This window comes from Pseudomyrmex gracilis, unplaced genomic scaffold (genome assembly GCF_002006095.1).
Source record: "Pseudomyrmex gracilis isolate BER0280 unplaced genomic scaffold, ASM200609v1 scaffold_86, whole genome shotgun sequence".
NCBI lineage: Eukaryota > Metazoa > Arthropoda > Insecta > Hymenoptera > Formicidae > Pseudomyrmex > Pseudomyrmex gracilis.
The window spans coordinates 374,691-402,115 of NW_018020670.1; the positions used below are offsets into that span (position 1 = coordinate 374,691).

Genomic DNA, 27,425 nt, shown 5'->3' on the forward strand with positions numbered 1-27,425 from the left:
CTGTTAAAACTATGAAACACATTGCTCGCGAAGCAAAATGAAATTGTATTAATTTTTGAAATATCGAGCTTATTTCTGGGGAAATATTTTTGTGCGCGATTTTTTCCACAAGCACATTAGCGTACGTGTACGTAAAATATCGCAGAAAGTGAAACAAAACAACCATGTAAAATTATTTATATAAATTTTATATTATATAGAAAGAAAAGTTTTTTTTTTTTTAAAAAAACACGTGCGAGTTATTCGAATTATTCGAGCGCTGTATATTAATGAGATGTACACGTTTGTATTGTAATTTATTACACATTGTGGCTTTCATTATTTATAATTACAATATCTTACGGCAACACCAAGAAAACAAAAACAAATCGAGTATTGTATTATTTGTAAGCAGGTTCACGGTGGAAATCGATACATAAATAAAAGAGCTCGTAGAAACTGCGTTCGATATTTCAAGTCCGAGTCAATTGTTTGCGAGATAAATCCGTCCAAGGACTTGGAATCGATATTATGCAATTTGTGCATGTAATTTTTTTTCTACGAAGTTTGTAAAATGTGTATGGTGCGTAGAAAGTAATCGTTCACTTTCTTATAATATATACATATACATATATATATATATATATAACTGTAAATCAAAAGTGACAATAAAGTTACGCATATTTTAAATCGTCGAAGAGAACATCACATGCTCTAAGTGCGCACGCTATAGCGATTCGATGAATAAACGCGCAGACTATAAAAAGAATATTAAACACAGAGATAATAGAATGCGTTCAATCGCATTTTGCGAAATTATATTAATAATTCATCAACGTCGGAATATATTTTCAATGTTTATTTACATCAACTTTTTCAAAAGCATCTTCTGAATAAATAATATTGTTGTTGCCAAATTCGGAGAAAAAAAACAAAATGCTTGAGATGCAAGAAAATTAAACAAAGAACTTATACACGTAAGTTACACGGAAGTAACACGAAGTTAACTCGAAGCAAGAATGTTACAAACCGCCGAACGCTTTTTATCAGGTGTGATTAAGTATTCGAAATTAACATAATAAATTAGTACGTAACTTAGATCAACTTATATTTTTATATCGAGCTGTGTAATAGGCGAAAAAAAAAATTTGCTTTTTGATTAATCGTTTTCTCTCATTCAAATTGAACGTAATGTAACATTCGGTCAAGAAATTTAAATACACGCGAGCGAAGTGTATTATTTCTATTAAAAAATTTGAACTTATGCAACATTTGATTCTCCAGATGAAACAGAGTAAAAAAATATTGTGTACATTTTAAAAATTATAATTGACTTTATGTATAAAATATAAAACAATAAATTTAAATCGATTCACTACCAGTTATGTTACATTTGTTGTCGTTCGATTGGCGGTGTGAAACGTACATATAAGTTTAAACTTCTAATAAACGCTGACAGAGCCGCGACCCAACGTGTGTGTTATAAATCAATGTAATCCTCGTTGCTTCATATGTATTACTCCGAGCGAAATTAATTTACACAGCTCGAGAAAGAGACGTGTTGTCGAATTTATGATAAAATGGCGTGAATTCGACGGTAATTAGATTTTTGCCAATAAGATGGAAAATGTAACACGATCTTTGAACGAGTTCACAGAGAGAATTTAATTATTAATAAAATTGATTACTAAAAGTTGTTCCTCTCTCTATCATTATTCTTATTATTACCGAATAAAGAACTTTATCTTTCATCTTTATTCTTCGTCTCTTAATCAAGTAGATCACGACATAATATTCATTTTCATTTGCAACTTAAAAATTAACCATTAAAATCGCAAAATGACTTTCCGAAAATTAACGAGAGTTCTCAAACCTCGCAATCCCAATAAATAAAATGTAATGTAAAAAAAAAACCGCAAAAATTTTCTACGAGTAATTCCAAGAATCGGATCCATTAATATCTATTTTTTTTTTTTTTTTTTTTCAGGCAAGCTGATATTGCCGAGTAATTCGTCATTTTCAGTTCATATCAGTGATAAGTAGACTAGAGACGTAAAGAACGTAAGAAATAGCACTCGGAAAGATGCCGATGCGCAGCATCTTTCGTGATAACCAGATTGCATCGTCGGCGAGAACTTATCCCGGGCGTTTCGCAGAACAATTGGACGCCGGTCTAAATTAATTACGAATCGGGAAAGAATTCCGCAAAGGGGGATTTATTGAGATCGACAGCAGCCTCGGGCGATCAGAGAAAATGATTCCGAGGTCTCGTCTCAAAGTAAGAAATAGAAAGAGAAAAACGAAAAGGACAGGACTCTCTTGTACTTCGTCTAGAAAAACGAGAGATAATATAATATTTATAAAAATAATTAGTGCAATAAGAGAGAGTATTATGTTAATCGTACGTCTAATTGGCAATTTTTTAATTATTATATTTTGTGTAAATTCATATTAAATAATTAACAATTAATAAAAAAAATAATTTTTTCTCAAGACACGAGACGTGCAAAGGTGCAAAGGCTTCTATAATTATGAAAAAAATTTTCTTGATCGATCTCTTCGGCGGAAAAAGATGCGCCAAGACGCGTCGCCTTTTTCTTTCCTATTCCTCGAAGATATATGCGCTTGTTTTTCGAAAAACAAGTCGCCGCGCGACGGTTCGTCCGTCCGCGCCGAAGAACGCTTTCACGTACTTTCCTTCTTCGACCACGCGCGGCAGATCGACGCATGCGTTTTTCCTGCGCGCCCGCGTACCCTTCGCGGAATTATCTTGGCCGTGAATCGAACAGTCTTCCGCGGTCATTCTCGAGCTTGCTTGCGATCCGCGGGGGCGCACACCCTCCACCGCGGAAATCGCTGTCGCGACCGCTCGGCGCACCGCGTGCGTATCTTACAAAACCGCGATTACGTAACACGCGCTTCAGTGGCACGCGAAACACATTTCCTGTGCGGTAAATATCGCGGTGTATTCTCGGCAAGAAGACCTGAAAGGGGTGACTCAAAGGGGTTGCGCGATATATATCTAAAGACACGTGCTGCCTTCGAGATGAGCGAGAAAATCGTGACGCACGTGAGAACACGCATAAAATGTCAATCGTCTGGGAAATTCGGGAATGGAGAACGTTATTGATGGGAATCGATGTTGAAGAAAGTTTGCCAAAACTTGGAGAGTTCGCTCCGCGAAACATGCAATTTCAATTCGCAATTCGCGCGACCGTTCCCATTAGAACATCAAGATTAATTATTATTGTGTAATGTTTGACAATGGAACACGTCGTCGTCGCTGATTGTGAGTTGCGAAACTAATTACATACGTTCATTTAGGATGTACTTGTTGCGAGACGTTTTATTTGCGTCACAACGGCGCGTCACGCCTCAACTATTTAAAAGGATAAAATAGCTGTCTAAAATATATATTAATTACGAGTTAGATGGTGTATATTTCGTATATACACGGAAACTCGCTCACCTAACGACGTGTAATTGCGTTCAAAGTTTCGTCGTGATTAATGAGTAAAATTTTAATATAGAAAATGACGTATAACATTTTTATATAATACGCAATGTGTTCGAGCAGAAAGTTTTAAAATTGATTGCAGAACTTGGTGAAATAAAATTTTACATATACTTTATATTATCAAATTTTTTTTATCGGATCGGCAAACGAGAGAGTGCGGCTAACGATTATCTTTAAAAAGCTCCGCATGCAAAGTATGCAAAAACTAAATTAATTGCGTGAATCCAAAGCAGCGTATGTATTGTTTTTGCTGTCGTAAAAATGTTGATGACAGTATAGATGTGTTTTAACGTAACGCACAAGTAAGAATCACACGCACATTTCTATTGTTCTCTCAGATAATTTTTCCGAAATTTATTTATTTATTTGTACTTGAAGTTGAAATTTTCAATATATATAATTTAATATAATTTTCGATATATAATTAATTGTCGTGGTTCTCGCGATGGTTACGACAAATGGTCTCAATTTATTTTCGCAACGTTACTTAACAACCGTATATATAGTGTGTGTGCAATTTATCGGATGTTTATAATTACTTAAGATATTTATACGTATTACACCAAGTATTGTAAAGTTACAATAAACAATGATATTTTTAGCGTTTTTTTTTTCAAGAGAAAAATAAGCTGTCAATTTCACATAAAAAATTGTCGCGAGTTAACGATTAACGTGTTTCGCGGGTGCGTGTTGTGCGTTTTAAGGTTTTAATACGTGCGCGCTCGCGTGATGACACCGCATATTTTCGAGGCAATAAATAATGGAAGAGCGTGATGTAGAACGCACTTCTTAACGCGAACTTGCTTTACGAACTCTGGAAGAATCCCTCTCTCGCGAGAGCTCGTGCATAGTTGATGCGCAGCAAGGGCTCGTGCACGATTACTCGTTTAAAGGGTAGGCAATCGTTCACGCACGGATAGCTTCACGACACACAGACGCTACGTGAGCGCTTCGAAACATAAGCGAAAGAGCTCGCGGAATAATTTTCCAAGTTACGTTTCACACTTATCTCACATTAAATTTATCTCAGTTAGCTTCGGTTACGCGATCTCGACTCTTCGGCTGCAGGATGAGAACAACGTTTCGCAAATTAAAGAAAACTTGCACGTTAATTTATATACACACTTATATGTAAACTTATTTATTTATTAATACGTGCGCACACGCACGCACACAGGAAAAAAGTGTAATGAAGGACGTTTCGCGGTAAATTAAACAAAATAATCTCTATCGTCACGAACGTTTTGTTGTCGGGAGGATATAAAGGTACGTAACAGATTTATCTTCCTCGACGACAATAATCACAATACGGAGTGACTACATTCGCAGCGTTCATACCTGGCAACGGCCGCTGACCAGCGAGGCGCGAGCAATAGTTTATTAGCCGCGCACTCGCGCGCGAATTGCCGATACCAAGAAGAGAAGAGAAGAGAAAGAGAGAGAGAGAGAGAGAGAGAGAAGGGAAAGAGAGTATATCTACGGGCGAGGGATGATGAGGGTTATGTGGGGTGCCGACGATGGTGGGGCTAGATGGTGAGCACAGCCACAGAGGACGACGCGAGTTATGGTGGAGAACGTCGGCGAATGGTGGGGTCGAAAGGTGGCGACGGCCATTTACGCTCATATGGGATAAACCCGTGTCTACGATCAGTCGGTAGGCCACGGAAGAAAAGCACCAGCTGCCACAGAGGATCGCGAAAAGGGTCGCGGAAGACTTGCGGAAACGATCCGGAAGAGTTCGCCAAGATGACGGCGCTGCTTCCGAAGAGACATCGCAAAGTGTTGCCAGCGAAGATGCGAGAGTGGCAAACAACATCTACCTCCGCGAAGACGGGGGAGATTCGATTAACGAATTGATCTCTCTCTCTCTCGACAAGAGAGTTCTGCGAATAACTATCTCCGAGAAACGCCAAGGAAAGCGTCGTCAGTCGCTGTAGAGCGAGGCACAGCAGCTGTGTAAGGAGCACACCCGTAATCGAGAGGGATTCATGTTTATTCCGTAAACGTTTGTTCGAGAAGTTTGAAACGCGGAGAATGATGCTGCCGCCTCCGCCTAAGATCCTCGCGGCGGAGAACTGGGTCTGGCGAGGATAAACTTCCTCACAGAGGAAGAGATTCGCCAGCCGTGTGTGTTGCGAAAACGCTCGCGCTACTCCCGGAGGAGAGAAAGATATAGACGTACTTTGACGGAAAGTTCTCGTTTCGCGGGCAAACATCGCGAGCCTACGTGCGACGAACAATTCAACTTGCGCGGAGATCGATGAAGCATCAGTCGACGATCTGTCGGCGAAAAATGTGAAACAACACCGCAGAATTGTGAAATTCGAACTTTTGATGATTATCAAGTTTATATCGTGAAAATGAGTTCACTTCGTAGAACGCTTAATCAGTCGGCGAGAGAAGGCACGTCGATGAGGAGACACGCGCTTTCCGGACCCACCACGAAGAGCATGAAGACCGTGGTTCACGCGAACGCGGTGCCGGTTTCGCCGCTGCGACACAGATCCAAGTACGAGCTGCGAAGCATCAGCTTGGAAGGCAACAAGGTCCTGCCATGGACCACCAGGTCAGTGGATTTCTCAGTTTCTTTTTTTTTCTCTCTCCTTCTTTCAGCAACAAAAGAAAGAAGCCCCGCAACTGCGTTACCCATTAAATTATCGGTGTGTTTATCAATAAAGTATATAGAAAAACATTGCTATTATTTTTATCTCAATTTTTATCTAGTGATTTATTTTTCTTGTGAAAACAAAAAATTTTATTTTGTTACAACGACACACATTTGCGCTAATTACAAAGATGTGATGCGAAATGCAAAATTAAATACGAAAAGAAACGCGAAAAATATAAAATAATTATGGCGCGTTCTTTCTAAAAATTCGTTTTGTTTTGTTGAAAAACAAAACTTGAATTTTATTTACTTATTGTGTTGTTTTTATTAAATAACGCGTAACAGAATGGAGAGAAAAACCGTGTGCACACGTGTGAGTAAAACAATATTTTTAAAAAATATTTTCAAAACCTAGATTTTCGTACGAACAGAAAAATAAAAAGTTCTCGCTAGAACTTACCCTAATCTGTTATGCTCCGCGTAAGGAAGAGCTTTTATGGAAAAACTTGAAAAAAAAAAGGTAAGACTTGGGAAGTTTCAATCTTAATTCCGACAACTCTGGTTTGTGTTTAATACGGTCGACCGTAGAGCGAGCTTGCGAAAGCGTGTGCGTTGTGTAATGGGCAAAATCAATTTTCTGATGTTCCTATCCCTCGTGTTGCCTTATATGGGCATACGGAACAGACACAAGACCGCACCGACTTAGAAGTTTAATGAGTCTAAAAGATTAGGGCATTAAAGACGATACAAAGCCACGAGCAAACCAGTCAATCGAGTGTAAAGTCGAACAATCGGGGTCCTCGCAATTGATTTACTGCCGCTGTTGCTTGCCGTGATATTGATTGACGAGGATTTTCGTTCTTCTACAAACGATACTACAGCGCTTAATTATTTAATGACAAAAGCAAACTTTAAGTCTTCTCAGTCTAAATTTTTCGTGTACAAACATACGATATCTTATTAACCACGGCAAGAGATTTTTTATAACAGAATTAAACAAATCGAAATTGCAGAATTAACAAAGCAATTTATAATAAAAAATTAAACTAGCAAAAGAATTATTTACATTTTATCAAATAAAGTATTTTTGCTTTAATGTATTTTTAAATTTGAATATTAATAGTTGCTATTAATATTCAAATTTATATTTAATAGAGATATATTTAATTAGTGTATAAGAGAATATTACAATGTATATTGGGGAAATTGTTATATAATTATTAATATTATATAAGATTGTACATTAGAGGTTGTTATAATCATTAATATTTATATTATCATATCACTTAAACAAAACCATTTCATTAAAATGAAATATATATTAAACTTGACTGTGAAAAAGTTTAAATTCTTTGCAAATTCTCATACATGCGTAACCAGATTAATGTGATATGAAAAAAACTTTGCAATTTAATAACACGCTGAAAGCAAATATATTTCAATCCTGTTATACGACACTATTAGTCTGTAATGAGCATTGTACGCTCCCTCGATTTATCATTTCTTTTTACGACACGTGTATGATGGTGTGTCTTAAAAGCCTGTCCTAAAAAGAATTTTTAGCTCAAGAGCTCGTGTAGCGAGCAATAATGCACGCGTAATTTTACATAATCGCTGTCTTATTAAAAAGTGAAGCAACACGCCATATACCATAAAAGTACGTCCGTTTTCTGCGAGCTGCTTACAAGCGAATACTTTGATACATTTTATCTACGAAGAAAAACGACGTTTGTCGAACATTTATTTTATAATAGCGACACACACACACACACACACACACACATTGCGACGTAAATTCTCGAAAAAGTCGGTCCAACGTCTAGAGAAAAAAATTTCAATTGAACGAATAAGCGCGCATGTGTGTGAGGGGACTTGAAAATTCAATTAGTTTATCCGATTATTAGCAATCCCGAGTAATTAGCATCAACGAGTGGAACGTTAACGGCGATCTCTAATTGAACTATAATCTAGTTAACTGACTGTACGCTCAAACGTCATTTAAATTGCATAATAATAAATTCGACCGTCGGATAATTGACTGCGATGCTACAGACATTTCTGGTCGAACGTTTTTCTCCTAAATACTCGAAACAATTATACACCTACTGTATATACGTGGAAAATATTTTTGAAAATACTTTTTTATTTCTGGAAAATCCACGAGGGCTCCGAACAATCGAAAATGAAGAGCGGAGTTTTTTGACTCGAGCATTATTACACACGATTGTACGAATACGCGCGATGCTGTGATTTGTAAGAGCGCTTTGTTAAGTTGGGTTGAAAACTTACTTGAAAGTCAAGTTATGTCTTGGAAGGAAAACGCGCGCGCGGGGCACCCGTACGCGCGGATATTCTTGGCGCATCGTTCGGCTGCACGCGGCCGGACACGTGCCAGATACATCGAACGCACGGTAAAGATATACCAAAACGACAGATGATCCCTTTCCCCGGGATCCACCCTATTATTTCTGATCAATTTGCCAACGTGCGAGGCCGCTGCGCGTTATCGTTATGATGCTACGCGGAGGTCGCATTTCCAGCATCGATTTTTAATATGCCCGCCAGCGCAGCACATTAATTAACTCCTCTTAACGACCGGAGCATGTCTGAATTAATTCCGCGCAGGAACATTTCCGTGATGTAATCGACTGTTGCGTTTAATATGTCATATAAACAGCGGCATGATCTCCCACACGGAGGAAAAAAACCTTTAACAAAAGAAGAGAAAGAAAGAGAGAAGAGAGAGAGAGAGAGGGGAAGGAGGGAAGGAGAAAAATATCATACTTAATTATACTGAGAAATCTCTTTGATAAAATTAAATATCAATACTTGCAAATAATTACAATTACATACGTGTAGAATATACAGTGTAACAATTTTACACGCTTGTTACAAACTAGTTAACAAGCTTTGCCGTACGCTAAATGTTCAACAATTACACATACCGTACCCCGTTGGCAATTAGTTATAACTCGTATATCACGTTGCGTAACTCATTTATTTATTACGCGCTTGTGAACGTATTATTGCAACACTATATCGTTATAATTAATGTTCCGAAATCATCATCGGCAACGTGACGAAATATTTAAACAATTTTATGACTATTCGATCACAACTGTGTGTTGTACACACACACGTACACACACACGATATGATATTACTATACTTGAGTCGCTTTAAAAATTAATCGCTTTATCTATAGCAACTAAAGCCGTTCAAGCGAAACACCATCTTCTTTATGATCCACTTTGTTCCCCTGAGAGATAATGAGATTAACCCTCCCTGCAAAGATGCGTAAACTACCAAAAGCATATGTTCCGTCATAAAGTGTCTCTCCCGCGCGCCGGGTAATTATTTATATAATTTTAGCGGGACAATTTTTCCGCATTCTAGTACAGCAAAGAATCTCTTACACAAGAATACGAACTGTAAAAATTTAACTCATCGAAATTTCGTCGGAATATCACGTTTGTCGTATGTTTCACCATCGAAACATTTGACATCCTCAAAAAACTCCCCTGAGAGATTCGGCCGTTATACTTTTACATCCCCCCAGAAATATTTGTCGAGTTTTCTCGAGTGGAAAATACTTCTTATCACAAAAGAAAATAAATGTAACTTAAAGTAATGTTTTCTGATGTTACACGTATATAAATAAATAATAACACAAAGTATATAATGTAAAATACATAATAATAAATAATAATATAACGTAAATGTATATATATATATATATATATACGTGTATTTATATTATACGCAATTTATACATGCACATGTATACATGTATATATTTTAAACATATAATTATATCGTCTACAGTGTTATCTACGTTTTCAATTTTTTACGTAACTACACGAACAAAATATTTTTTTCTGTTGCAATTACGAAAGTTTCTCGCGCGTCAACAAAATCGCAAAGTATAACTTTTCACGTCAAATATATATAGCACCATCAGATACAAGGAGGACCCCGATTCGGGGCGATTCAATTGCTGATGCTAATCCGGGAAAAGTAGCAACAACAATATCGCCGACAAGTGACGATATTGGATTTCGGTGCCTGGCTCTTTATAATTAACCCTTTTGCTATTGGACTGGGCCGAGTGTCCGCTGCCGCTCTTTTGTGTCAAGCCGATCAATCTCGATTACGCTCGACCGAGCGGAAGTCGACCGCGGCATCTCGGTGACGAGAACGAGTAGATCGAGAGAAGGGCGAGAGAGGAGAGGCGGAAATATGGAACATATAAGGTAGGTGAGAGAGAGAGAGAGAGAAAGAGAGGAGTGGGGTGAGAGGAAGGAGAAAACAGGGAAAAGAGATGCGCGCGAGGAAAAACGGCATTACACGGTCAACCAGGTGGACAGTTCGAGAGTTGGCGGACATTATGGCAAACTCTGACGAACAAATTCAAGCGTTTTCGATAACTCCCCATGTCCGCGAGAATATATCGTCGAATTACGTCACTGCATTGCTCGATAACTCGCATTCGAGAAAAAACACGATGTATATATATTGATTTTGTTGATGCACAAAACTTTTCTCGGTAAACGAGCGACGACAACGCGCCCTGATCAACGCGATCAAGGATATTGATGCTTTGATTGCACATTAAACACAAGTTAATGCGCCCTTCGAAACCTTAGTAGCTTCAATGACCTTCGGTCGTTGAACCTTTCTCGATAGATGTTTGACGGGAAAGGTGAATATTACCTAATACATCGGATTTTATCGCGATCTTTATCGAACTATGAATAGCACTTACGTAATTATATATATGAGTACGTGTGTTAAGTAGATATGTGTATTTTATACATAAGCTTGAGATATGAAATTACAAATAGAATAAAGAAGTAGACCGAGAGAAGAGATAAATTTACAACAAATAACAAAAAGTTGACGATAAAAAATTTGAAATAAATAATAAACACGCATAAATAAATGTATAATATTGATTAGTAAATTATATATGTATATTGATTTTATATTTATATATATTTATTATAATATCTAATAAATATATATATATATATATATACACGTATATAATTAATATATAAATATCTGTGACAAAAACCGTACTTCCATTTATTAAACCTAATTGCATATTGCACGTTTTGTTTTATATTTTCATTTATTGTGATATTTTTTCGCTACAATGACGTCACCTTCAGCGGAAAAATGGCAGGATTAATTCTCGCGATATGAAAGTGCTAATTCCCTCGATGATACAATAATCCTTTCTTTTAGACACTCGCACATTTCTCTCGTTACATTCTCTCTCTCTCTCTCTCTCTCTTTCTGCAATCGTCAGCTCGAGTGAGAAAAGCGAAACCATTATCATTATCATTTTTGTGATTACATAAAAAATAACGGCGAAGAAACAATACACGTATAATACGGTGACTTTCGCATTATTTTAATGCGTGTCTCTGCTCTCTGATTTGAACTGATGCAACACGTATGTACGCGTGTGAACGCGTTAATTATCCTCACGTTCGAAAAAAAAAAAAAAACAACCACAGTTGTGTTACGTCGCACACATTTTTACTCTCATGGTATATATTTTCTCTAGATTCGACGAGAGAAAAATACCAAAAATATATATCATAGAACGTGTATGGCACAACACAACGTGTTGTCGACACAAAGCTACAGAATCACGACAGTGTGTCACAGTAGCGTCTTCTTTGCAAAAGAAAATGTTTTTTTTTTTATGGTTTTTCATTCGTCAGCCTGATTAAGATGGACGTATATAGAGAACACCTTTGTTAGTTCCTCGTCTCCTCTACAAAGTCGCTCTCTCTTCCCGTACTCTTTTAATCTAAAGAACATTTGACTAGTGTGTTCATACAGGTGCAACGTGTAGTGAAAATATGTGTGCATGGAAACAAAAAATAATAAACAACAAAATAACGTAAAAGTGTTTGTTTTGTTTCAAAAAAAAAAAAAGAAAAAAAAATGAATTTTGCGAGGCAAAATTACAAGGCGAGCGATGTGAGGGAGAGAACAGTGTAAAGAAAAGAACTGCGGTGTTAAATTACTGGTAGTAGTAGTTTTTATTTTGAAAGTCACACGAACCTTTCTGCGTTTCTATTTTTACGCGTGTTATCCGCGAAGCCACATTGGTCAGCACGTCGCGTTATCGTCGTAAACCAACCGCGTTGCGCGCGCTCGAGAGAGTGTCCTCTTTTTCACGTGTACACGTATCTCTGTAATTATACACGCGGTTTTCAATTTACGTAATCAACAGACACACATTTGGGTCAGTTGTACTTTTCGTGCGTAGATAACGCTTGTTTGCGAAAAGCAAATGGATAGGAAAAAGAAAAACAATCGGCGAAGAAAGTGTTTTTGTGCGTGTGTGAAAAAAATATCACACAACATAAATTTAAATACAAGGTTTGTGAATTACAGATATATGTGTATATATATGTTTTTGATTATTTTTATTAATTGCAAAAAAAAAGATAATATATAAAATTTATTAAGTTTGTTATCAAGAAATACTGGAATATCTGCGTGTGATTGCATCAATCGCGGAACGCTGTGCTTTTCACGTAACCGCCTCTTCGCACATATCATTTTCATGAAGATTGCAGAAGTTTGTTCATCGCATATGTAATATCTGTATTCTTTTTCATGTAACCCGGTTAGATCTCTGTTGATTATTCTCGATATTTTCGCGGAAATCTCCGCGTAAGTCTATTGGCAGTGTTACGTGTGCGTTTTGCGATAACTATGACAAATTTGTGAAAAAATTTTCACACGAAAGCTTGAAAATTATAGGAAACAGCAATATATGAGTTTTTCATCATTTTTCTATTATATATAAAATATCTATCTGTGTTTTATCTATCACTCTAACATTTTTCTGGTTTTATACCACGGACGCACATCTGTCGCCAGTAGTGTAGAAATACGCAATTTTATATTAAAGCGTAATATAAATCCATAATTATAATCTGCGTATCGGAGTAACGCACTGTCGTGTAAGATGAAATCGACCATCCTTGTAGTCGATAAGAAACCGCATAACACGAGGCTTATCGAGAGTCGATAAGCTACCAGCGACGAAGAGATTCTCGATGTGTGTACGTGTCATATTTATAACTTTATAAAAGCTCCGATCCATACGAGAGAAAACAGACGCGCCACACATCGGTATTATCAATTTATCTTCGATGATAATAACAATGATGTGTAAATAATTAAATTAATAAATTCTCTTATTTTTTTTATTGATATGTCATTGATAATATTAAAATAAAAATGCAAAACTTAATGTTCGAGTAACTGTATTTAGAAAAAGTTATCTTCACATTTTCTATTTACCAAGTGACATCTTCGCGTTATTGTAATTAATTATTTGTACATAAAACACACAATTAATTACAATACTTTTGGTATAGTAACTTCGTATGGCACAAAATTCGATGAAAAAGTTTTAGTTTAAAACAGAACCAACACACACATATCGTAACAACGATTTCGATTGGATGCACTAGTGCGCACTGAGTAGGTCCTCTTTCAGTATGTAATAAAATACTAACACCGAAATATTCTCTACTACACATTGAAAGAAGACGCACTCAGTGCGCACTAGTGCATCCAATCGAATTCGTCGTAAGACTAAATATAATGTTCTACGCACAAAATGTTCTTGCACTATTTTTGATTTTTCAGTTTGATTATTTTTATTGCATAGAGAGGCTATATATGATAATTTTAAAGCATCATCAAAAGGTTATATTTGAAAGGTTATATAAAAGATTATTTATATATCTTTTTTATACATTGAAGCTTAAATTCATGCAGAATTACATTTGATCCCCGCGTGTCTAAGTTTTATTAGAAGGAGAACAAACACAAATATATGGTTCGCGCGTGTTACTACAAAAAAATAAAAAATATATAAAAACTAATCAGACAAATATTACATTTTATAAATATTTTCTTAAAACTTACCGGACAAGAGAAAAATCTGCGACGAGCAGTACATGTCACCATATGACTTATAAATGACAGACCTGCCTCTACTTACTGTTTCATTACACAATCTACATCGAGGCATCTTCGAAGAAGAAGGTATCGAAGCAACTATACCTCGCAAGAGACGACAAATACATTCGTTCAAGCGACAAAAGAATAATTTCGATTGAGGAATCCCACTACTACATCTTTCCTTTATTGGATTTCGTTTTCGAATGGAAACTCGCCAATAAAAGGGGTGGATTTAGTACGCAACTGTATGCGCGCGTTGTGATGTTTTTCTCGGCGCGGCTCGAGCCTGTTTTGAAACGCGATAACAATAAATCCAAAACACGTCGGAAATTGTAATCGATCGGAGCAGCTTTCGATAGATTATATTTTTGTTGTGCGAATCGCGGAAGTGTATTATTCTCCTCGCGGGAGAGTGCCACCGGCAAATTCGAAGATCTATCGACACAAAAAAAATAATTTGAAACAATAGCTTTATCTTTTTTAATTAACTTGGGGGTGGATTCTCTCTCATCTAACACGAATGAAAAAAAAAAAAAAAAAAAACAATACATACATTTGAAAATGTCAATTGAAAATTGAAAAAACAAGAAGAGACGGACATGTGCGCGCGCGATGTGTGTGTACGAAAAATAAAATCTATTTTTTTCATTCCCCTCTCCTCTGTGTCCGCGAAATCAATTTTCCAGCTGATTGTATTTCACGAAGACATCGGTCGATGACGTAAGCTTCTAATTAACAGAAGGTCGCGCACGCTAAGTTGCCGACCAAATACAAGCGGGTCGCTTCATAATCTCTTGTACATATAGACAATGGGTGACGAAATTTGAAAAGGGCTGTGGGGAAAGGGAGGGATTATATTCTACTGCCAGGAATAACTATGGTGATTGAAGGAGCGGCGTGTCGCCTCGATGCCGGCGGGAATACAGGTCACCGTACTTGTTGTCGCCGAATTATAGTGAGCGCGTCGTCGTCGCGCTATACGTCGATACGCCGTATCGGCGATCACATCACGAAGGCGCGCTCCGGATCTACGTACTACGCTGAGTGTGTGTTGCACACCGACGTACAACACCGGTAATGTTGCCGAGTGCATTCACAAGCATATATTTATATATAACAGACAACTCGACGACATTTCGTCATCGTCGTCGTCTTGTTTCTCGCGCGCGTGCAGCAGTTTTTGTATAAACTCGGTCTGTTATAATTAACCCTCCATTTTTCTCGAGATTTACGTCTAGTGAAGATACAAGGGCTCTTATATAGAGGAACGGAGTACCGTATATATATATGTATACATATGTATATATAACGTTGGATAGTGTATGCGCGCTTTCACGTAATATTGTATAAAACCGAGGAGAGAATACATCAATCCCCTGATTGATCCGCCATACAGTTCAGTAAGAATGAGCGCCACGTCGTGTTGCACGTTTTTACTGTCGCGCGCACAGAGCTCGCGTTAATCGCGCGCGAACATTTTTAAAAAAATGCGTAAAAATATGAACATGTGGAAAACCGTAAACGCGTGTCGCTATGTCTACGTTCGAAATCTTTCTACTCATTAAAATCGGAAAATTCGTGGAAAAAATTCGAATTGGAACCGAGAAGGTCCAACTTAAAGAGTCCAACTTTGCTGAATGGAGGAGAGCCGGGCACACCATTAAACGAACTCCGGTATACGTGCATGGAACAAATAGATAAATGAGCTCGAAGAGAGGAGAAGGGAAATGACGGTAGAGTGAAGGAAAAGGAGGAGAGAAGCAGAAGACGACAAACAGAAGCGACAAGAGTGGAAGAGAGGAGGAGGAGGACGATGGAGACCGACGAACTCGTCGACGCGGCGCCAGTCGTCGAGTCGCCATGTCACCGCGAGCAACTTGCCTCCGTTTCACGGGGGCTGCCGCGCTGCGGGTACGCGTTGGGTCGTGAGGGTTCGCCACCGGTCGTCCCGACACCCAGCGGTGGCGGCACGACCACCAGTAGGGGTTGCGTATCCAAGACGCGACGAGTAACGGCCAGTGCCGTCCGGTTACGCTCAAACGGTGTTCTTTTACACACTCAGATTCTTCGCGCCCCGTCCGAGAAATCGCACTTTCAATTGTGTGTTGCACACGTTAAATGTATTGTATAGGAAATTTACGACGCTAATTAGTTACGCTCCAGTTTTCACATAGATGTCGTAATTATATAGTATGACAGTGATGTACAAAGACGTTGATAATTTATTTTTCGCAATATTGTCACTTTTGGCCGATATTGCACTTTGATTTTCGTTTTTCGTAATTAGAAACAAAAAGTGCGTTACACATTTGCTAAATAATTTACCAAACAATTTCTTTACAAGAAATTTATTTTGATTTCTTGACAAAGGAGAGAAAATAATTTATTTGTCTTCGAAATGAACGAGTATTTCTTCACTAACAGAAGGAACATTCGATAGTTTGCGATGTTTACTTAATTTATTACTAAAAAATTTTTAATTTAATTTTTATATATAATATCTATACGGTAAAAGTTACAGTTTGGTTACTTTATTACTTGAAAGACATTATCAGTTTGGTTGCTTTATTACTTGAAAGAAATCTCAGACACAAATGTTAAAGAAAATGAAGAATTGGAAATTAATGTGATTTTTATATGTGAAATCAGTAGAGACCAGTTTAATCTGTCCGACAACTATACACTTTTCTTAAGAAAAGTTAAATTACTAAATCACGATGAGTGTTCCGAAGAGACAGGCCTACATTATACATTCCAGTGAATAAGAGATGTTCTGATAAGAGAAGAAAGTTAAGGTAATGGAAAGCTATGGTAATATAAGAAATGTCGAGACATCTGTATGTTTTTCGTAAGTTTCCGATTTGTTTGAAGATTGGCGAGGCGCTTCGCTTGATCCTTTCATATCGCGACGAAGAAAAGAGCTTTGGTCGAACTCGGTATACCGTTAAAATTGAATATCTACATAGAGAAAAAAAAAACAAAAACAAATAGCACTTCTATCACTCATATTTCTACAATTTATGTAGATTGTGAAATCTCAAGATCTCTAATGCGAGAAAAAAAAATTGTTTTCAGCAAACAAAATTTTTACCCATCTAACAAAATCGCACTTTAACACTTCCAATTTTCCTGCTTGTAACAACGCATAATCTCAAAAACAACTTGTTTCCTCGCGGATCTCTGAGAAACATTTGCGATTCTATGAGAAAGTGGAAACAGAGCGTATCGGTATTTTCAATATTTTCCACGGCAAATATTACGCGCCACAATATACATTTACATATATATATATATATATATATATATATATATATATATATTTGTATAATCAGGCCGAATGTATAGTTGCAACTATTATAAGTACTCTCATGTCGGTGCAACCTCCACATAAATTTTCTCTCTCTTTCTCTTTTTCTGTACGTGTCTGTATGTGTGTGTGTGTGTGTATGCGATGGTATATTTCACGTCTGGTTATCGAATGTCACCGTATCCGTTCGACGGTATCTGTTTGTCCTTCGACAACAGTTCGTCGCAAGCTGCTCGTTCGCGATCGAGATAGCGAAAAATCGACGAACTCGTTGCAGTCATTTTTCCACTCGGGGTATTATCCAAAAGCCCCCCCCCCCCCCCCGCGAATCATCTGGATGGGATAGAGAAATGTTGTGTGAGATGTGGGCCACACGAACAGTTGGGCCATTTTACTCCGCGATACTCGTCGGGCGAGATTGATAAAAGAAGATCGATAACCGATGTTTGTCGAAGATAGGACAGAAGGTAGAATCTGAATGCACATGGCTGTATCTTTTGACGCATCACTTATCACGAGGTCTTCTCAGATATTGGATGCTCCACTGAGGCAAAGGCTCGTCCTGCATCTCACCGGTGTCTTCGTCCGTTCGATAGAGTAACTTAAAGAGATGAACGACCGGTATCGAGTCTCCGTCCATCCGTGAACTCAATTCGGTCATTCATTCGACGCGGATATCTCTTCATTTTAATATTCTTGGCGCGGATGTTTGATTACATCGATTTTTTGGCGCAACACGCATACGCACACACGCGCGCGCGCGCAAGTGCACACGGCCAATCACTTGTTATTCCTCGCACGTTCGAGAATTATTAAAGAATACTGCTCTCATTGATATTCTTTCCTTTGCTTTCGACCTGAGTTTTAATCAGGATTGTAATCAGATTGAAAGTTATTTATCTTCCTCCGTGAGAGAGTCGCGTGACGAGTTCTCTCTCTCTCTCTCTCTCCCTTTCTTTCTTGTGTGTCCGTCATTTACAACAAAGAATTTCCCAGGCCAAGAATAAGTCGCAAGAATATCATTATCTTGGAAATCGATAGTCTTGTTGCGGGACTGTCTTCGCGTTCTTCAGCTAAAGTTTCTTAAAGGAAAAATGTGTTTTTCTCCGACACGTATACACCCCGCGATAAAAATGCATCTCTCTTTCTTTCTCTCTCTCATCTTATCAATTAAAAAATTAATAATTGAGGAAAATATTCAACTGCGCGAACACACATTTTTTTCTCACAATGTAAATTTTGCAGTTAAGAAAAAAGAATTGTATATGTTTTGTTTTCGAAGTCATTATTTCACCGTCTGTCATTTATCACGTTTATTTGACTCGAACTGTATCGCGACGTATATCCGCAATTATTCGCCGTAACAATTATTCCTATAATGACACCGCGCAGACATTTAGACCGCACATATTGCGACGCATTATTATTTATCGTAAGACGTTAAGTGGAAGTGTACTTTAGCGACGTTATCGCGCAATATTTGAAAAAAAAAAAACGACGTACGTAAATGAACGAACAACACGCTTTATTTCCTCGGTATATATCGGTAGCGATCGCCCGATATTCAACTCGACTAACCGAGACCGGGGTCAAGAGAGTATACCCAAATTGCGCTGCAAGAGAGGCGTTCTCTATAATTGGTATTTCTCCATCGCGCGGTGTGCCGCCAGATACGACGCATTAGCGGTGCCGCGCGTATATAACGGAATTCGAAGATAACAACGAGCGCTCGCTGCCTCGCTGCAAATTCAAGAGATTTATGGAATAATCCGGCAACATCTGTACGTATAACTTCCCTTTAGTTTCCGATTTCTCTTTGACTTGCACGGATCGTGCGGCACAGTGAAAACGCGGATGTGTTAACGCTCGACTCGTTGTCGTCGCCGATTGTTTTCATCATCGGCAGGGCAATAACGATGCCGTCGAGAAAGGATTGCGAAGAACAATTTGTCTCCAGCGAGGTTCGTTACTCGCAGTGACAAAATCGTATTTTCACACGATTGCGAAACCCTATCCGCAACATCGCGCGGATAGACAAGAAACCGCGTTGTAGAGACAGACGGGGATTCAAATCAAAAAGAAAATTGCGACGATGCTGTGCCTGGACATCAAACTCGTGTCGCGGTTACGTGGCGTCTCCTCCGGGACTTCGTCGTCGTCGTCGTCACCGCAAAGAGCAGCCTCGATTCCGTCGCCGACTGGAAGCAGCGCGGATAAATCCAAGTCTCGCAAAGCGAGACGCGAGAGCGAAGTCACCACCGCGATCACAGTAACCAGCGACAGCGAGGATGACTTTCTGCGTCCGAGCGTGCAGGAGATGATCCGTCGCAACAGATCCAGATCGGTCTGCGTGGCGGCGATTCTTCCGTCCACGCAGCTCAGGCAGCTGCATCGACGCGCCAGTCATCAAGTGTACGTTGCTCCGTAAGCGGCGAGAGGTTACGCGAAGCCAATTGCGAAAGTCAAGTAACGAGTCACCCACTTATGTAATCGATTATCTTTTTATTGTCTCTTATTTCTGAAAGGTAATAAAAAAAAAAAAAAAAAAAAAAAAAAAAAGATACACGAGCGCCTGTAACTTGTTATTGAACTCATTTTTTTAAATCTCGTGTTTTAATTGAGAGATGTGTAGAGGAATTTTAATTTACCGTTCAAATTGATTGGTCGACTCGTGCGGTTACTCGTTACTTGGTCTCTCTCTCTCTCTCTCTCTCTCTCTACTTGTTCCATGCAAAAAATGAAAGAAACTCCGTCGCCAAATCCAACGTATTAAAAAGTAACTAATTAAACTAGCTAAATAAAAACAAACAACCACGGCAAAAGCGCGCAAAAATCACGATCGATGTAAATGCTAGATCTCGCAAAAGGAGAGAAGATTGATTTTCATTCCCGATTAATGTTCACACTTCTCGACTTTAAAAAGAGATGATCACGTGCAATTGTCCTCGGGAACAAAGAATAAAGAGAGAGAATCGATGCGGACTCACTGCGCGGGAACAAAGAATAAATCATTAGATAGCAACAGTTTTTTGCATTTTTCATGTAACGGTCCCTTCGGATTATCCGGCCAATTCGACCACGACGTAACTTCTCGTTAACCCAGATATCCATGTCGTGAAAAATGAGAAACGCGAGAGGGATCGAGTCGAATGGAGGGTTGCCGTCACATTACGCTACGTTCACAGCACGGGGGGATGACACGATTTGCTTGCCGGACGGTGATTATATTTGATCGGAGCACGTTTAGAGGAGGGAAGGGGGGAAGAAGCTTCTCTTTCGATGATAATTCTCATATCAATAACACTTCATCGCCGGACTTTCGTACACGGAATTAATTAATTTAAATTTAGGTTTTTTGTCGGGCTATTCCGCAAAGTTTTAACGACAAGATTGCATTCATCGACTTTAACAAGTGAAGAGTTGTTTTAAAAAAAGAACGGACGTTCCTCGAGACCTTTCTTTGACGCAACATTTTTTCTGAATAATTAAGCTATGTGGAGTGACAAATTCTGAGAAAGACAAAGAGGAGCGTCTTTTGACTTTACGCTTAATAAAACAGACTTTTGTTATCCCTCTCTAGAAACAGAATTTTATATCTCTCTCAGAAACTTAATATATCGTAAATATAATATATATGTGATATAGTAACATATATGTAATACATATTTACACACATGTATGTAAAAACACGTAAAACATAATAATATATTTAACAGAATCATTAAACCTAACAAATGATCATTAAAAGTAAAAGCAAGGTTGTTAGAGACAAGGTCACTCCGTGACTGCGTAAATCACAGTTTGAGCGCGTTGCCGGAAATTGCGCGGAGTGAAACAGAGTTAAAACCGCATTTTCTGTTTTTTTTTTGTTTTTTTTATCTACACACACGTTATTTTTTGTTTCGCTTTTAAAAGCAAAAGGTCGTGTTGTAAGCACAACAGCAACAGAAGGCGCGATTAGATTGGTACTTGGAGCAAAAAAATACTACTGTGTTCTCTCGGCCAAGAATGCCGTTCACCGCGACGGACCGCGCGGACGAGGCGTGCCGCCTCTCCTATAATTGCAAACGATTCGATAAGAACGTGTGTACACAAGATGCAGAAAAAAGTTACAAAGCGTTTACGTTAGATGAGGTTGCTCGTTTCCGCACATAGTTGCGAGTGACGCAAAAACGCGTTGAAAAAAAAAAAAAACAATTAAATAAATAAAACATGTAGAACGCGAAGTATGTGTATTCCGGTGAAGAGATGAATCTTTGTAAGAACATCTCGTGATTCGAGTTACGACTTAAATGTGAAAAAAAAAATCTTTTGTATTTTCAGATCTACGACAGACGCGATAGCGAGACGAGGAGTTTTGTCAAGACGATGCTACGGCAGCGTTGAAATGGTAAGGAAATGATAAAAAGACGCGGAGATCTAGGGTAAGAACCTCGCTCTACTTCCTGTGTACAAGGCGTCTTAAATATTCGTACAGTACTTATATGCACGGTAAATGCTAATATCGTCGTGATAAAGCGAGGCGCGGCTATGTGATAAGCCGTAACACGTCCGGCACAAGCCGATTATATTGTTTCCCTCTATCTTGCTATTTATCTATTGGGCTGCTTATCAGATAGTTCGCGCAAAGCTGTGCTCAAAACTGCGCTTGACTCATCGTAACGTACGATATGTTACTGTTTCGTACATAGATTACGAAGTGTCTATATGTGCGAGACATAATATGTATCTTCTTTACAATAAACTGTATATATGTGTTATATAATACATTATATAACAAACATTATTGTTATAACTTTCTGAAAAAAATAGATTTTTATTTTTTCTCGGATTATTTAAGACTTTTTTTTTCACTGAAAATGTAAGACGCATGTCTTGACTTGTACAACGCGAGTGAACTACGCATTTATATTCAATAAGTTGGATTTTATTAAATAAAAACTTTTTTCGAACTCCATACCAACTATGTAAATGTAAATATTAATATATAACGGTACTTGAAAAAATTACCTTATTCTCGTGTAGAAAAATAAACTGTAGAAAAATTACTACGTATGTAATTTCTTTCTATTTTACAATTCGGTTCAGCTGTTTGCAACGTGCAATTAATTATTAAATTCAATTTTTTTAAAAAGTAGACATTTAATTTTTTCAAAATTGAAGATTGCGTAGCAGATATAAATAATTTACGTGAAAAAGATTTCGCGACTTAGAATCCGGTTAGATTGGATTTTCCATTTCTCTCTGTTTTCAGTCGCGCACGTTTTTCAGAAGCACAAATTTGCAAACTGGAAACTGGAGCGTGTTGACTCGCGCCAACACTCACGTATTTGTTAATCATGACGCTCGCAAATTTCCAGCTGCCGCAGATCGAGCAGGATGGCGTCGACAATGGCCGAAGATTTCGAGTGGAGAACGGAGATTCTCCGGGAGAAAAAGAAGAGGTAAGAAAACGCTTAATGAATAAATAACGCGTCTTTGAATTTTTTCTTCTCTTACACATTTCGAAACGCAAAGTCTCACTCCAAAGTCTCGCGCAATACAAGCGCAATACAAGCGCAATACAATTGCTTCTGCTCTTATATTTGCCATTTGTCATTCTGTCTTTTTCTGCGAATGATGTTTCATGACAAACGACTTTTGTATCAACAGATGTTCGGTTCGCCGAGTACGCCGATACTAGAAAATCCAGAGTATCAAACGCGCTGGTATTTTAAATACTTCCTGGGCAAACGTAAGTTTGTATGTGTTTACTTGTATAATATACATATATATATATATATATATAATATATATAATATATATAAGAGGATACACATATATGTACACCTTAGCTATTTGACACGTTCCATGTCGCGTAGCAAGTGTATATATTTACACAAGTCGTTGACATTTCCATCGGCTGTTAAAATAAAAGTTTAAAATATAGCAAACACAGAACAGAGTGTGTAAATACTAATTGCTCCTGTCTTTACACAGTGCATCAAAACTATATCGCTTCCGATCAGGAGAGAAATCCTCTCTTCCTTTCGGTAGTCACGAGCGAAGGTGGTGATCAATGCGTGCCGCACTACAGAGTTATTTTATGGAGGCGAACCGTGAGTAGCTAGCATATAATTCAAGCTTGGGAAAATTTTCGCGGGTATCTCTCTCTCTTGGGACAAATTCACGAAATGATTTATGTTTCTCACTCGCGCGGCGAGATGAAGAATCGGAGGGAAGACCTATCGCGTTAAGCTCGGGCTTCAATCCTTATGAGAAAAGTATTTTCTCTTTTTTTTTTTCTTATCTCTAAAGAGTAATACAATTTCATCGGGATGAAAGCAAATTGATACTCATTTATTTCACGTTATAATTTTCAATTTGCTTTGCGCCCCCACACAAAAATACTCGATTTTACTTAATATTGATTTAATATCGATTCAATATAACTTGTTTGGTATCACAAGAGAGAGTTCATACTTTCATGAATAAAATTACATTAGCTCGCGCGTGTGCAAATAAAAAGTAAGAATATTGTAGTAAATTAAGAAATACTCTGTGTACAGGGCGCGCAGAAAATATCGTTGCCGTATTCGGCGAACAAGACAATGACTATACGGCAAATTCTTAGGTAATTGTCTCTCTTTCTCTTTTTTTCTCTATCTCTCTCCCTGTCTATAAATTAAAAAAAAAAAAAAAAACGCGAATAGGTTTGTAGGAACACAAGTCAACTGCTGTGTGTATTGATCTTTCAGTAACTTCTTCAGTCTAGAGAAGCTCGACAAAGCGCCGCGAGAAGTTTTCACGCCGGAACTACAAAAGGTAATTGTACAAACAAACATCTCCGTTGTCACGTGCTCGAGAATTGGGCATTGTGAAAAAGACGCGGATAAATACTTTTGTTAGAGATTTTTTGCGTGTATTGTGTGTAGGATCTGCTACTGCTCGAGGAACAAGAAGGATCGGTTAATTTCAAGTTCGGCGTCATTTACGCCAGAGAAGGTCAGACCACCGACGACGAGATGTTGTCAAACGGTAAGATTATTAGGGGAGATCGGATGAGAATAAACGATAGTCGTTTGACTATCGGAGTTGGAGGAATGGAAAATTAAATGATAATAGATAGCGTTATCGATTCTTAAGGAGCGTTTCTCATTGCTCGCAGAACGGGGCAGTCCGGGCTTTGAGAGATTCCTGGAGATTCTGGGTGAAAGGATACGGCTCAAAGGTTGGGACAAATACAGGGGTGGCTTGGATGTGAAGGGTATGTTGGGCGATATGGATATTGACAGCGCAAACTCGACCTTTGTGATCAAACGCGAATTCGGAATTGCTTCTTCGTTTTCGGCAAACACACGGAATTAAAAAATTGCCAATTCTTTTATTAAAATTCATTTAACAACAAAGTATTTAAAATATTGTAAATTTGAGAATCTTCTAAAGAAAAAAGTAAGAGGCAACGTAAAATTTACCTCTTTTTTTTTTTATTTTTCTTTACGAAATTAATTTTAGTTTTTTGCCCGCGAGAAAAGATTCTCTTCTTTTATTCGCAATTCTATTTGCACGTTGCTTCGTTGTTGTAGGAGACATGACTGGGAAAGAAAGTTACTACACGGTCTATGCAGGCCACGAAGTGATGTATCACGTTAGCACGATGTTGCCGTACTCGAAGGATAATCCGCAACAGCTGGAAAGAAAACGACACATCGGCAACGACATTGTCAACATCATTTACACGGACGACCTATCGGTCGTGGATACATTCAATCCGAACTGCATAAGGAGCCAATTTACTCGTAAGTTAAAGAGAAAGAGATTTTAACTGTTGTATTGAGATAAAGCGCGTACAGGGTTCGAAAAAAAATATCACGATAAGGTCAGAGAAGATCACGTCAAATATATATGAATCGAACTTCGCTCATTGTTATTTACATATTTATACATATATTCACATAAAGAGCACAGGAACTACACTACTAACGCTGAAATATCACATAGTATGCAGTGATTCTCATTCTTCTCTCTTTACTTTTACGCCCACATATTTTTTCTACTTTCTCACTATCCAACTTCAATCGATATATTACCCATTTGACCTATCCTCCTTGTTATATATATATTTATTTTACTAATAATAATTTCCAATTATAGTCCAAACATAATTCTAGAAACGGCCATTAAAAATATTTTTCTCGTAATTATTGTTTTTTTTTTTTTTTGCTACTAATGAATTAATTAAGAACATAAGCAGAGAGAGATGAGATAATGTATAGATATGTGTATAAAATTATACACAATAGTATTTTAATAATATGGTACACTAAAATTTATAGAAAATGATATATGAGTATAAAAAAATATATTTTCTATATACATATGTATATGGGAAAAGAATATATATATATATATAGGAAAAAATGTTACGTAATATGAAAGAAGATCGATTATCTCATTCTTATATCAATCCACTTTCTTAGACGTGTTTGCCGTGGTAACGACGGAGGCGGACGGCAAAGGGTGGCGAGTTGCAATTTATTGTGATGAAAACGTACCTTTGTTTGGACCGAGCCTTCCTTGCCCACCAGTTTTCGAAGATCCGTATAATCTTCGAGAATTTCTTCTCGTTAAATTGATCAACGGCGAGAAGGCCACCTTCGACACCCCAACGTTCTCTAGGAAAAGGGAGAGAACACTAGACGCCCTGTTGCGAGATATGTACCAGGAACATTCGCAAGAAAGCAAGAGCAACGTAAGCTACTTTGCGAAAGCTGTCACTTACTTTACTCATACTTTTTTTGCAAATAAAAACAACTGATCTTCTTTCACGTAAAACACTAAACATGTTCATGAGAATATATTTATTTTTGTTAATAATATATTAATATATAATCAGTGAATCGGAGTAAAACATATTGATGCTATGATTAATCCTTAATATTTTGTAATTAATGTTATATATTTTCTTTTCAAAAAGAGAGACATCTTAACACAAATGAAATCATATTAAGTAAAAGCAAAGTTTTCTTTGAAAAATCACTTCGTCAAAAAGCGAAATAACGTCTATAGCCAATATATTATATCAAAAGGATTGTGAATAATTGAGTTTAAAAATTCGTTCAAAAAATAATTTAACAGAGTATGTTAAACCGTCGAGCGCTTTCGGACGTGGTCGAGGCGCCAGGTCGACGGCGTGAGGAAACCCGCGCCGTCGAGATGGTGCGAGTCGGACAAGCTTTGAAGTTAGAGGCCATCATGCGCGGCCTCGCACCCACTTCTCTCGCCACCGTCGGTCCCCTGAAACCCAGACCCTGGGAACCGAGATGCATCTACCCCGACTTCCCTCACGAGGTTGTATGCGGGGACGTCTGGTTGGAGAACAGATTGATTCTCGCCTCCGAGAACGGGACATTTCTCATTGAAGGTAAAAGCACGTGACACAGAACATTCAAATTAAAGAAACTTAATCGTATAAAATTGTCATGAAATGAAAATTATTATGCATTATTAAGTTATCGCAAAATAAACACAATTGAAAAATTTAGATTCTACTAGCACGTCACAGACGCGCGCTACGCGCACGCTATTATTTTTATTTTAACATATTCCGTCAGTAGACACAACATGTCACCGCGATAAAATATGATGACAGCTAATATATACGTCTTACAAACCATATAATACCCATGAAGTACAAATGAGAGATATCAGAAATAACACATGAAAATCAAACTCAAAAACTAAAAAAAGGGAAAAGTGGAAAAACAACACGTAACAAGGAGAAGTAGAGAAACACCATATGACTAAAGTTACGTGACAAGGAAAAGAGTAAAAACGAGAATATTATATTTATCATATATAATATTCTATATCTATATATAATACACATACACACACACACACATATACCGTAATCACGTGACCGAAGTCAGTAACACCGCCGCGGTCGCGCGGCCGAGGTCAGTGACTCCACCGCAGTCACGCGACCGAGGTCATTGACCGCCGCGGTCGCGTGCCCGCGGTCAGTGACC

At 37.9% G+C, this 27,425-nt stretch overlaps 1 protein-coding gene across 8 annotated transcripts in view; it reads left to right on the plus strand.

Annotated features, from left to right (window-relative positions):
- Positions 1 to 4,413: 4,413 nt before the first annotated feature.
- LOC109855273 (GTPase-activating Rap/Ran-GAP domain-like protein 3) overlaps positions 4,414 to 27,425 on the plus strand; it is a 25,671-nt gene continuing 2,659 nt past the window's right edge. The window contains exons 1-14 of one of the 8 annotated variants that reach the window (XM_020429336.1): positions 16,041 to 16,404; positions 16,758 to 16,903; positions 18,808 to 19,827; positions 21,739 to 21,805; positions 22,776 to 22,859; positions 23,068 to 23,149; positions 23,395 to 23,513; positions 23,964 to 24,028; positions 24,153 to 24,219; positions 24,330 to 24,432; positions 24,563 to 24,661; positions 24,981 to 25,193; positions 25,875 to 26,146; positions 26,533 to 26,818. In XM_020429336.1, coding sequence (XP_020284925.1) covers positions 19,508 to 19,827; positions 21,739 to 21,805; positions 22,776 to 22,859; positions 23,068 to 23,149; positions 23,395 to 23,513; positions 23,964 to 24,028; positions 24,153 to 24,219; positions 24,330 to 24,432; positions 24,563 to 24,661; positions 24,981 to 25,193; positions 25,875 to 26,146; positions 26,533 to 26,818 — 1,777 coding nt within the window. In that variant the 5' untranslated portion in view covers positions 16,041 to 16,404; positions 16,758 to 16,903; positions 18,808 to 19,507. Of the gene's footprint in view, positions 6,063 to 16,040; positions 16,405 to 16,757; positions 16,904 to 18,697; positions 19,828 to 21,738; positions 21,806 to 22,775; positions 22,860 to 23,067; positions 23,150 to 23,394; positions 23,514 to 23,963; positions 24,029 to 24,152; positions 24,220 to 24,329; positions 24,433 to 24,562; positions 24,662 to 24,980; positions 25,194 to 25,874; positions 26,147 to 26,532; positions 26,819 to 27,425 lie in introns of those variants that run through there. The other 7 variants (XM_020429337.1, XM_020429339.1, XM_020429341.1 and 4 more) reach the window with 7 other exon arrangements.